At 39.8% G+C, this 13,106-nt stretch overlaps 1 protein-coding gene across 1 annotated transcript in view; it reads right to left on the bottom strand.

Moving 5' to 3' along the window:
* TMEFF1 (transmembrane protein with EGF like and two follistatin like domains 1) overlaps positions 1 to 13,106 on the bottom strand; it is a 112,906-nt gene that overhangs the window by 25,583 nt on the left and 74,217 nt on the right. Inside the window, exon 4 of the mRNA XM_053978217.1 lies at positions 10,289 to 10,315. Coding sequence (XP_053834192.1) covers positions 10,289 to 10,315 — 27 coding nt within the window. The remainder of the gene's footprint in view (positions 1 to 10,288; positions 10,316 to 13,106) is intronic.

The following is a 13,106-nucleotide window of genomic DNA, read 5'->3' as shown; positions in this document are numbered from 1 at the left end:
AAATGCAATGTATCCCAAAAAGTAAAATCACTATCTCAAATATTCTGATCCTAAAAATATCTACAATAATTTTACTGTTGACATGGAGATCAAAAGTCTTCACCATGTAAAAGAGAAATAAATTATACTCTTGCTGTTTCACTACCATTAGTCACTCCTATTTTTGATTTTTAACAAAGTGATTGATAAAGGAGAGCAAGGTACTTGAAAGGAAGGAAAAGAACCACAGAAATCTGCAGAGGGAGTCGAGATCCCCTGAAAGTATCACAGTATCATGGTGGTGCACAGCTGACTGCACCAGGCTGCCGGATGGACGGAGATCAAAGTGATCCCATTCCTTTCCTCATAGCAGCTTTGTGTGCTGTGGCAACAGTAAATCAAACACCACCAATGAAACAACTGAATTTACATTCTTTAAATACAAACAGGAAAAAGAAATCCACAACAGCTCTTCCTAATTTCCCTGGATCTTGGCTGCAGGGAATCTCTCCCTCTTACCTGTGGGGCTGTGTTTCCATGAAGAATAGTGCAGGTGAGACCTGCAAGCTAACTGCCTTCTGTCTAAAGCATGCTGTGCATTTTCCAGAGATTAATACCTATCAAACAAAATTCTTGCTGTAGAAATTCTATCACCACTCTTATCAAGTTGCAGTAGAGGTCATCTGCTTTTATCTTTACAAATGCGCATCTTATTTGATTTCTCCTTCTTTCCAGGTGCCACATTCCTATGCCTACATTTGGCATTTTAAAGTGTCCTTTAGTGTCAGATTTCACTTTTCCATGCTAATAAATGATCCCCTACGGTTTGAATAAGTTAAACAAATGGCACTGGTTTCATTCATGGTATTTCCACTTCATTTTCTGTTCTTATGACCCTTTGTCAGCAAGTTGACACCTTCTGGAGGTATGGGTACAAGAGCTGGACATATTGTTCCAGAAAAGTTGTCATCAAAGCCAAATACCATTCGTGACATTCTTCACTTTAAACATCCAACAGTCATATTACTTTTTGACCATTTTTCTGCACTGACAATCATATTTACTTTATTATCCACTTTATTCCCCAGTGAATACTTTTCAGGGTCAACAGTCTGTAGGAGAGATGTTTTCCTGACATCAAGGAAAAATTACCTAGGTCCCGGACTTGCTGCAGATAACTGTCCTCAGACATTAAAATCCTGCCTGCTTATGCATCCTTGTTAGCTCAGTGACCTGTTCTCTGTCATCCACACCAAATCAGTGCTGACTGATTTGCTCCCAGGTCACTAGTGGAAGGGGTCATGAGGCCAAGAGCAGTCTCTAGAAACACACTCATTTTCTACCAGCTCCTTTACATTTAATGATCTATTGATTTGCAGTATTTTTTCACGTTTGATGTGCACTGTGTGGATGCTGTGCTCTCTACTTACTTAGACTTGTTTGAGATTAAAGATCGCATTTGACTGAGAAAGGTTATGGCTCTGTGGTGGTCCTCTTAAATAAAATGTTCTGTTGTACAAATGCCTTTCTTGGAAAAATCAGTTTAAAAAAATGGCAATTTTATCAAGAAAGGTTTTTCATGATCTCATAGTGACTGGCATTAGACTTTTTCCCTTGCTTAATTTTGTACTCAGTTAATATTTTCACCTTCAGTGCTGTGCTTCTCACAGGTGCCAATGAGAGGCTGTTGCCCCCCAGTCATCACACCTTTCTGAATATATATATATTATTTATCATTATTCTACTTAAGAAAAAGAGACAAAAAGTTATCAACAGCCTAGAGAATTCTTTACCACCCATTTTTAAAGCTTTCAGGTGCAAACCTGGCAAACCTGCTGATTACAAAATACTTCTTCAACATTTGGTGCTTAATATCCTTCTATAGTACCACTAACATGCAAAATATTTCATCATACCCCATTTATACTATCTGACTTGACTACAAATGCAAACAGAACACTTTACTGAGCACTTTTACTGCACATTTCACTTTTGCAATGGAGCAAAAGAAGGTAGCACACACATAAGCACATGCAGCATAAACACCCTTCCTTTTCGGCTCAAGTTATGCTCCCTGTGAATGTCCCAACACCTTCTTATTTTCAGAATTGTAGCCCAAAACTACTTGTTCATTGTTTCTATGTATTATCTGATGTAAAATTCTCTCTCTCTCTCTCCTTTCCCCCACCTCCCCTGCCTAAAATTGCTTTCTCTACCTTTTAAAATTACATTTGTTTTTAAAAAAATGTGACTATTGTTTTTTTCTTGATTAGAACTTGCTGGATTTTGTGTGTATCAGTCACCTACAATATTCAGAAGCATCTTTCACTACTAGCTGCATTATGTTTTAGCAGTAACAGTATTAGACACTGCATATACTATAGACTGATGTCCTATTGTGGTTTAGGAATGGTACTCCCCATTCAGTGTCCCAGCAAGAATCTCCTGTGCTGATCTCTGGCTCTGCTCTCCCCTCCCCTTTGCCCCTGTGGTGGGATGGTGTGGTAAATTGGAGGCACAAAAGCTAAAACTCACGGGTTGAGGCAAAAACAATTTACTGAAGACAGCAATGAGATAAGAAAACAAACAGTAACAGCAACAATATTAATAACAAAAGTGCACACAGAAGAGACAGCAATTCACATGCTTAAATGCTCACTGCAGCACCCAAACTGGCTGTAGCCATGCTGCCCCCACCAGAAAAGAGCCATTCCTTCTGGAAAAAACTCCCCTTCCCCTGCCCCCTGCAATGATGCAAGGTGGTGTAGAATAACTTCTGGGTCCTGGCCATGCCACGTCCTGGCTGATGCAAAAATGAACGTTGTCCTGGCTGTAACCAAGACAAGTCCTTCAAAAAAACACAACACTATTTCCCACCAACACAGAGTAGATGAATATTGTTTTTTAACCTGAATTAGTAGCAGACCTATACACCTGTATCCTGTTAAAATACGTTAACCCATTAATATTCAACAGATGTTTCTCTGGTGTAAACATCTTCAAATGGCAATGTATCCCTTGACAGGTTGCCTCTCCCTTCTCCTTTCTCCCCTACATTTGATTGTTCCTACATAGGTTGTAGGCATTGACTTTAATATTCCAATCAATCAGATGTTCCCAGCAAGTTTCAGTAATAACAATTAGGTCAAAATATGCTCCCAAATGAGCAATTCAGGCTCCTCTTGTTTATTATGCAAGCTTCTAATATTGATGTATAGATAACTACAGAATTTCTTCTTCTTGGTTTTGTGGGTATCCTGATTAATTCTGTTCTTAACATATTAATTTGATGTCGAGTGAAAGCTCATTTTCCCTTTCTTTTCAGCTTCCTTACATGTTTCAGGGCAGTGCCTCATTAATGCTGTGTCCTTCAAAAGAAACAAGGCACAAAGATAGAACCAGTGACTCCCAGTTGTCTCTGAGCTGTGCTCCCTAACACTTCTCCTCGAGTCATTATTCCACTGCAGAAGATGGCCAGCTATGTCTTAGGAGCTGCAGGGTAGGAGCCTGCCAATGGACAGCAGCTCTAGAGGAATTGGGCAGCAGTAAATTGCTTCCCTCAGCAACTCATTTGTGTGTTCCTACAATGGTAATGTGGCTGGGTTTCTGCTGAGGGCTTTCAATCAAGCTTAAAGCAAAAGCATCCATCTGTGTCAAGGTGAAGTTTAGTCTGCCCTAAGGCATAGCTTGGAAAGGGAGCTATGCTGTATATTTGTATTTATCACTGTTCCCAGTGAAGAGGGGGGGGAGCTGGAACTCCTCACTAGCCATGTATAGATAGAATTCCTTGATAGAGTGTCCAGGAAAGCCCCTCTGAAAATTAATTCCTAACTGGTTTGGGATCGTAATGATTTTTACTGTATTGTATAGGATCAACCAATCTCAAAAAGATTTCTGACTGTGATTCCCTCAGTATGGCTAGCACTGGAAATTCCTCTCAAAATATCACAGTCCACAGGACTGCACATTAAGGACTGCAATTCACTCCAGAGCTTAGTGACTTATCCTACATTCCATTAACTTTTAGGGCAATTTTAATGACTCACTTAGTTAAAAAGGAGATTGTTCCCATAATTTGAAACAAAGCCGCAAAGCTGCTCTTTTTGTCTGTAAGTATGTATTTAAAGCAAGTGCAACACTAACCTGAGCTCTACCAAAGTTTTGGCAAGTGATGTCTTGAATTTTCTTGGCCACGCTGCTGGATCATATGCAAAAGCAGTATTTGGCAGCGTGGAAGGTTCTGCTCTCTTATCCAACCACCCAGCTGGCTTAGAAGCAAAGCCCAGCTTGGTCCAGCAGAGATCTATACATGGCTGAAAGATCCTTTCCATGTGCAGTGTGGACAACACACTGCTGCTTCAAGCACGCTTCAGTAAAGGCACCAGCCTTTGGAATTGGATGTTGCAAGAGCAGGCATTACAGGCTTGGATTAACAGGAGGATGCCAGCTCTACTTATGGCTGAGGTGCCTGGAGGAGGGGAGTTTGAAGATTGGTTCCCTAATCACAACCCAGCCAAGGTGATTGGCTTGCCCAGTGTTTATGACAATGACAAGCAAAGGACGTGAGGGTGTGCGCCGTAAGATTCCGTCGTAAGGTGTTAGGGATTTAATACACCTGAGATCTGGAACTTCTGCTTTGCTTCTGTGCATGTGACACCAAGGATAATGGTAGGAAAAGCTGGCATATTGCAAGACTGGATCAGCTTTCACACTGCAGAAACCTCCAGTTAGAGAACTCAAGTACCCATTCACCATTTGAAGCAGTGCCCTGCTTCAAATGCAGCTAACTCCTTTTTCTCCAAAGGAAGATGCAGAGTAAGGACGAGGGAAAATAAGCATGATTAGATGATGGTAGAAAACAAAGGACAAGAAGGTCACCAGATGCCAAGGGAGGTGTCCCACAATTTCATGAAGACACTGGGGGCCTTTCTGCAGGCCCCGTGCAGCGTATATGAGACAAATCTGTCCTCATTTGCTACATATCCTGTGCAAGAAGGAAAAGGACTCTGTCTTTATGTGCCTGTGGCTCCAGAATCCTTCCAAGGATATTCCAGCATCCCTGAAAAACCTGCTTAGAATAAGTCTCCACCAAGAGAATACCTGAACGTTTAGGGCCTCAGCCTCTGCCTTTATGAACCTTTGCTGTAAAACCAGCAATTCTTTCTTGTTTTATTTCTGTGTTAATTTTACCTACATAGACTACAATCTTGACAACAATAAATAGGGCTATTAGAAGCTGAAATGGTATTCAGTGACAAGCCACGTGATGGAATTTGCATTCTTAAATCTTTCTAAATCACACACCATTGTAGGAATAGCTAAAAGACATGATGCTACCTCCTATCCAGGGTGCTAATCACCATTAAGTTTCTGCAAGTCATATTGAAATACATTAAAACAAATCAGTGGCACTATTACAAATTAAAATAGAAAATATTCGAGGCTCTAAATTGTGTGTGTTTATTCCACCCTGACTGTGTGACAATTACTGGATAAGTGTTGTCCCCAGTGAGGGGAAGGAACAGATGGCAGCCTGCTAAAAAGCACATACTGTATATCAATTTATTAATTACTAAATGCAATCTGCTAGACGTTCATCACAAGATACTTCAGCTATTAAATTTCAGAGGGATTAGAAATTCAAAACAAATTATTTTAATAATAATTAACTTAGCTATATGTATTGCAAGCATGTTATTTCCTTAGCTTAAAAGCCTGAAATGACTGGGTGCCATCTGTCTAACTACCATTACAACTTTTTTAATATCAAAAAGGCATTTTGCTCAGGTACACAGACAAATACTGAACAAAATGAATTAAAAATTAATGTTATGGGCATAGTAGGGCACTTAGAAATCTCACCCTTGTTGGCTGATTACTAGAGCAGGGAACCTGCCTCTTCTAGGGCAGTGATTTGTTTCTGAGAGGCTGGCTTGAAAAGCCTTTACCATTTGTTAGCTCTTTCATGGTGTATGGAACAAATGCTGATGGTTTTCAACACATTCTTGCAAAGGCCTTACTATATCACAAAGTCAACATCACAGATGCGACCTGGCAATCTATTTTTTTATGTGCATGTGACAGTCTCAAAAAAACTTTTTGTGCCCCCATCTACATATTGTGGAAATACATCCAGCAGGTCAAATAGTGTTGAAATTTACAACTGGCAGAGATGAACACAAATCTGAGCCTGTACCTTATCCTTCTCCAGTTCTACCTCGAAATCTAACAAAATATTGATGAAACAAAGGGCTTAATTTTATGACTGTATTCTTCAGAACAGGGAAATTGCAGAATGATTCATCTGAGAATACAGAGAGAAGCCCACACTTTAGGTGCAAATTTAAAGGATCCCACCATCTTCAGCCATGACCCCAACCAGACAGCACTTTAAAGTCTGAGTAGAACTCTTTAAAGGCTCTCTGACATTGCCTTCTGTAGGGGTGAAACTAAAGGTAGAGTATTGAGAATTTTGAAATTTCTCTCATTTCTGAATTGACAATCATATACTCTTTTTAAAAGTGGCTCAGGATACCCATTGCCACAAGTGACCAACTGCTTGGTTTCATAACTACAATTTTTATTATACTAATGAAATTTCAGACTTCTGAAATTAGAAGAATGGGTCATTTTATTACAATTCAATGCTAACAGAGCATAGAAAATTGAAATAGCTCATTCAGAATGTCAGAGGGCAACTAGACAATTGTGTCATCCTTAAAAATTATATTATTTCATCTCACTCAGGCATACTGAAAAAAATCCTCCACTCTTCATTCTTTTCCTAAAATCTAGTATTTTTGTAACAGTAAAGATGATTTGTGGAGAACCTCAACCAGAAGTTCCATGGTCTTTAGGTGTTTTATCTTGTAGCACGTGATAACTGCTAAGGCAATATATTGTCTGAAACAATCTTTGACAAAAAAATCTTTTGTGGATTTTTCTCTTGTTTCTAAGTCTACTTTTCTTTTTTCTTCTTTTTTTAACATAGAAATGAATGCATTAACATCATACAGTTTGAGAGTAGGAGGGAGAATATGCATGAAGTCAAGTTCAGAATCATCAATGAGATTGTTCTGCAATGAAATGCAGAAAATGAAAAAGAACAGTGTGAATCAGTCGCACAAATCTTAGCTAAACATGAGGCCAACAGCTAATTTCAGCAGTGGAGACTGTCTCAGGCAGAGCTATAGCAACTGAAGAGCACAACTCGGATGCTTTCCCAGTACTTTCTTTCAAAGTTAAAAATCCACTAAGAGTGCATCTGCACAGCACTTGCAATGCCTCCTGAATGCACACAAGCAGCTGTGCTCATCCATTCCGTGTGTGCAAGCATCACTGGTGCATACACAATCACACTAATTGCATGTTTGAGAAACATAGCAAACACTGATTCTGTGATTAACATCTGGAAACACAGATCCTAGGAAGAAAACACACGTCTCTAAGCTAGTATGTTTGCTTGCTGGGTGGTTCTCTCTTGCATTTTTCCACTTCCACTGAAGTTTCCTCGTGCTTCCGAGCAGCAGCTGTACCTAACCCGTAGGGCAGAGAGGCTCTCCAAGGAATTAGGTTCCCATTTGAGCACCCTTATCCAAGAGTATGAGATTAAACATGCCAGCATGGGTGATTATTATATCTCAGTATATCCTGACTTCCTCCAAAAGAAAATGAGGAAGGTTGGGCCAGGATGCAGTTCTGCAGCAGACAGTCCCATAGCTGAAATCACCAGAGAGGCAGAAGTGTGGAGGGCACCATGGAGCACCTCTACCCTGCAGATCACCCTCTGCCTGCGTCCCTATTCTTTCCTCTTGTTTGGATTCCAAACAATGCATCTCCATCCTCAACAGGTCCAACAGTCTTCTAGAAGTCTGGTTTTCTTTCTGAATTCCCTTAACTTGTAGTAAGACTTTTCAGGTTTTAATGTTTTCATGTAACATTTCTACAGCTACTTGAATTATGAAAAAAACCCAAATTCCAGCTACAAAAAATATCCTTGAATTTTCAGCCAGGGCAGAATTCAATAACCAAAGCAGCAGTGGATTCCATTTGTTGAAGGTCTGCTTTCAGACACAGAAAATGACCCAACATGTTGAAGACTAACCAAGTGTCCCACAGAAGTATTACCCAATACCCAGTTTAGCGAGGAAGGTGCACAGGGATAGGAATAATTCAATGTATCACAAATAGGCAAGATGTATTAAAAAAAGGAAGAAGAGCCAAGCAGAATTTTCAATGTCTCGTTGTTTAAATTTCCTTTTGCTTAACCTAAAATTAAGAACTAAATCCAACTGTTCTCATACTTAAGAGAAGAAAGAACATTTCAGTTGTCCCAAAGGCACTCAGAAGAAACTCCAATAAATGAAGGCCTAATGTCACAAAGCTGCTGGAGGACAGAGTGGGTACATTGTTTCTTCTTAATTCAATACCCAGGCAGTGCAGAAACTCACCTGGGGCCAAGGGAACCAGATTCAATTCTTTCTGCCTGAAGTGAACTGAATCTACATATTCCACCTCCCAAGACAATGCATCAACTACTTCTGCAAGGTATCGAGGGACCACCAAACCTCCTAAGCCGTTGGCATTCTATTTTGCATAAATAATTCAAATGCACTGGCATGCTGAGCCCCAGCTAACAAAGCCTTTGCACAGCACAAATCCTTCCTCCCCATCTCTTTGTCCCAGGCTCAATGAACATTTCAAGTGAGAACAAAAATAACAGCAATGACAAAAGGAAGCCCATGTGGGTCTCTCTTGCCCCTACAGGTGGATTTGGGCTCAGCCTCCTGCCCCAAATCAAGGAATGAGTATATTTGAACAGGGACCTTTCACCTCTTCAGTGAGCAGCCAACAAAACAGCATGTTCTGGCTTACGTTTTTCCAAGCTGCTCTTAAAGCTACCCAAAGAATCCTGACATCTATCAGTCAGCTGCCAATCTCTTCTGCATCAACATAATAATATTTACAAGGGACTTTAACCAGCATTTTTGTATACAGTTAGAAAATATGAAAAAAAACCCAAACCCAACTAATCTCAATGGCATTCAAACTTTTCTAAAACTGTTCCAAAAATAAAAATGAAACATGGACTAAATTTCTGTCATCTGTCTCCTACAAGAACTGAATAGCAGTACCAAGGCCAGAAAGCTTGGCTTGCAGGGAGCAGTCGGAGTGGAATAAGAGGCTGACTAACAAAGGGGGAAGGAGAAGCAAACAGAGCTGGGCAAAGAGTGTAAAGCATCAGAAAAGTCACCTGTGGAGGTAAGAAGAGGAAGTGTTCAGGCAGAAAATTGTTCCTTCGGACACTGCCCCAAAAGGAAACAAAGGTGAGAATGGCCCTGTTTTAGCAGCAGCCCAAGAATTTACTGAAAGCAGTAAGGGGGAGGGAAACGTCTCCCTTCTCCTCCAGGGTGAAGAGTGAGCTAGCTCCTGGTTTTTGAAAAGTTAACTGTTAACATTTAGCTACAGAGTGATACCATAGATGCTTTTCCACAAAGACACATTTTCATGTAGCTATAGAAGATTTACAGTACTCCAAAACTCAGTCCCATCAGTATGAAATACAACACTTTCTTAATAATACCGAAGGCTAAAAGCAATAGAGTTTTTATATGATTCTATATATCTGTGTCTCATATTTTTAATTCTATATGTATCCTTGTTAGTAGAATCAAAGTTAGAATTAAGATTTTTTTTTTTTTAATCTTTGGAAGAAGATTAAGAATTGTTGGAAGACTGGAACACTTCTACTACCACCAGGGGCACTACATCTCCTCTTTGAATATAAAGCTTTGAACAAAAAAATACTTTAGTAAAATACTTTATATAAATAGATATCATAATGCAATTGTTTTATATTTTAGGCAACAAGCTCAACCAGGCATAAGGTAACAACTAGATGCTTTAGACACTAAGGAAATAAATACAAGGGAGAAATGGTAAGAAATTTATTGTGAATGGTAATTTTCTGGAGAGAAATACAGGTGAAATAGGGATCTAAATATTGCACTGCATTGCTGGTAACAAATGAAAACTTATATAGGTCAAATCTGAGAGAACAATATTGGTGGAATGCACACTACAACCTATTCCTTTACCACTACTGTTCTGAGATGGTCCAATAACACTGCAACCTTAAAGCTTATTTTAAGTGCCATAATTTTCCCACAATTCATGTGGTTACAGTAGCCATGTATATATATATATATATATATATATATATATATATATATATGTATATGTATAAAACTGACACACATTAGTTTGAAAGAAAGACCAAAACCAAAGATAAGTGGAGTTTGGTACTCACCTCCTTCTCCTGACCCAGAGCCATTATCTGAAAAAAACAGAGGGGGAGAAAAAAAAAAAAAAAAAAAAGAAAGCAAATGAAAATATTGCTCCAGGAGCAGCTGTTTGTTCAGGAACTTGTCACTGTAAAACATTACACAGATGTTACATTTCATGAGCCAGCTGTAAAAACAAATATTCCACATAAGGTCTGGCATCCTTTAATACACTGTCCATATTCACTGTGCCCTAGTCTTGCTCTTCCCTGTCAAGATGTTACTTAAGGAACAGCATTACTCAATACTGAAAACAATTATATTTCTTAGACTCTTTTCAACTGTTAGAGATTAAAATTTGTTAAAGCAAAAAGAGATTAAGAGTTCAAAGTCCAATTTTTGGAACATTTATTTTTCTTTACCCTCTGGCCCTGGGAGTGGTACTTCAAGGAGTACTTCAACACAAAAGTCATCTGACTTCAGAAGCACCTCCAGAAGATAACTAGTCATCCAAATAAGGTTGATTTAAGTCATCTAATGACAAAATTGCTTCTGTCAGTTGAGTCAATCACTTGGTATAAAGATGCTCTAATGACATTGTTATTTCATTGACATTTGACTGACTGGATTAGCATCTGGTGAGTGACAGCTTTCAACTGGATCCCATTTGCATTAGCAGTGTAAGTGTCAGCAGGACTTCAGCTTCTTCACCTCCCCCAGCCAACTAACTCTACTTCAGAGCAGTATGGATGTGTTTAGGGATTTTGCATGTGCATCCTGCTGGGCAGCACTCTGCACAGGCTTCAGCTATAGCACGGCAGTAAAGACAAGCCCTTAAACACATGAACTGAGTCACAAAACCTCCTGCGAGAATGAATGGCAACTACTGTCAGTGAATTGTCTCCCATTCCCATTAGATTAGCTTCTCTGGAAGCTGAGGAGAGGAGACCACACACTCTGCTCATCCCACACTCTCCTTTCATGCCTGCTTTGGTGATGGAGAAGGCAGCTGAATTTATCTGCTAAAAACTGAAAGAAGAAGGAGGCCAGACAGAGAGAGGAGTGGGAATTTTACTTCCACACATGGAGGAAAAACCAGAGGAAAAACCAAACTCTCTGTTTGCTCATTTCTCTTTCCTGCTTTTCTTTAAGGAGATTTATTTCTAAGAATAATTCCTTCTAGTGCGTGGATGAAAGTGTGAAATTCCATGTTACTGGGTCACTTCACACATTAAAAATAATTTCCTGTCACATGGAGTATAAGGAATAGAGATTTGTTTTTCTTTCACCTTAATTTTCCTTTCTTTCCTCCTATACCACTATTTGGTGTCTAACAGACTGAGCTTATAACTTTACAGAAATTAATAAAAAAACCAGAAGGTTCTTTTTTCCATGGATAGTGACCCACTTTACTGACAAAGCAGGCAATCCCATATAAAATGTCCTTATTGAGTCACTGGGAAATATGCCTTATGATGCAGTATTGCTTCATTAAGAAATTTGAGGGAGCATAATTTACTTATATGAGTTAATATATAGGATTATTTGTGGTGGTGAAATTGTGTCGTAAGCTGTTTTGGGGGACAGGAAGCTGACATACAAATATGAGCAAGTTCACCATATGTGATGCATATGAAAGACAAAGGGCAAAATGTCTCAGAGAAGCTTGACTTTTTCCATGTTTTTATTTCCAGCTCTCACTCTCTGCTTTCCCCTGAGGTAAGAAATGCTGCTCAACCCCAGTGTGAGGAGCTCTGGCTAAATCCTGTGTGCATGGGGCAGGACAGGTACCACACATGGAAAGCACCCTGTAAATCAAGGAGCTAATGCTCAGACCACCCTTCTCTATAGATAATTGCCTTGATATACATGAAGTCCATTCGGCAGGACATCACAGCAGCAGGATAGATTAATTTCTACTTCTCTGGGCTTTCAGCTCTCAAAAAGGATTTTAAAAAAAGTGTCATCCTCTCTAATACTGTATCATTTTCAACTTTTCCCTGGGAGCCATGCAAGGACTCTCATCTCCAGGGCAACCATGCTAAACTAAGCTGGTGTTCCTGCTTTTTTTTCTTTTCCTGGGCCTTGGCTAGATTTGCCCAGGCAGCTGCTGGTTAAAAGAGTAGCATTTTTTTCCAGCTTACTTGGACAAGCAGCCCTGCTCTTTCAGGCCTTTAATGAATTCAGAGTTTTCAAAAGTTTTCTTCATGCACCAAGATCAGTCAAGAAAGATGCTCAAAGAAGTGAAGATGCTGGGCACAAACAGCATTCCCCCAGCCACTGGTCAGTAATTAGAGGAGGAGTGATTGACATCTATCTTTACTTAAGCCACCCTTTTCCAAATAGGTGGCTTTTCCTTCAAGGTGTTCAAGGCCAGGCTGGGTGGAGCTCTGAGCAACCTGGTCTAGTGCAAGATAGCTTCACCCAGGGCTGTGAGGTGGGAGCTGGATTATCTTTAAAGTCCCTTCCAAATGAAACCATTCCATGGTTCTATAAAAAATATGCTAATACACAAATACACAAGCTTCTGCTGTGAGCTGCTTTAATCCATAAGGAGTTTCTGGATAAAATACACAAAGAAAGACTTGGATTAGACACAGCATCTGAATGCTGCAAGCACATAGCTACAGACAGAATCTCCTCTTTTGTTCTTTATGAACAGGAGCCATTGCTGTACTGTGGGTCTGCTTTGGTGCAGAGGAAGAAAAACTCCCCAAAACCAAAAGTGTTTGCAGCCTCTCTCATTCAGGAGGGATGGCTTTTAACTCAAGCAGCATGACAATTGAACCCATCTCTTGCCCATTTAGGGCAACAGCTCCAAACTGCTAAGTACAAACAGGAGGG

The sequence above is a fragment of the Vidua macroura genome, chromosome 1 (genome assembly GCF_024509145.1).
Source record: "Vidua macroura isolate BioBank_ID:100142 chromosome 1, ASM2450914v1, whole genome shotgun sequence".
Classification (NCBI taxonomy): Eukaryota; Metazoa; Chordata; class Aves; order Passeriformes; family Viduidae; genus Vidua; species Vidua macroura.
The sequence above is the reverse complement of the archived record's forward strand: the minus strand, read 5'-3'. Positions and strand labels throughout refer to the sequence as shown.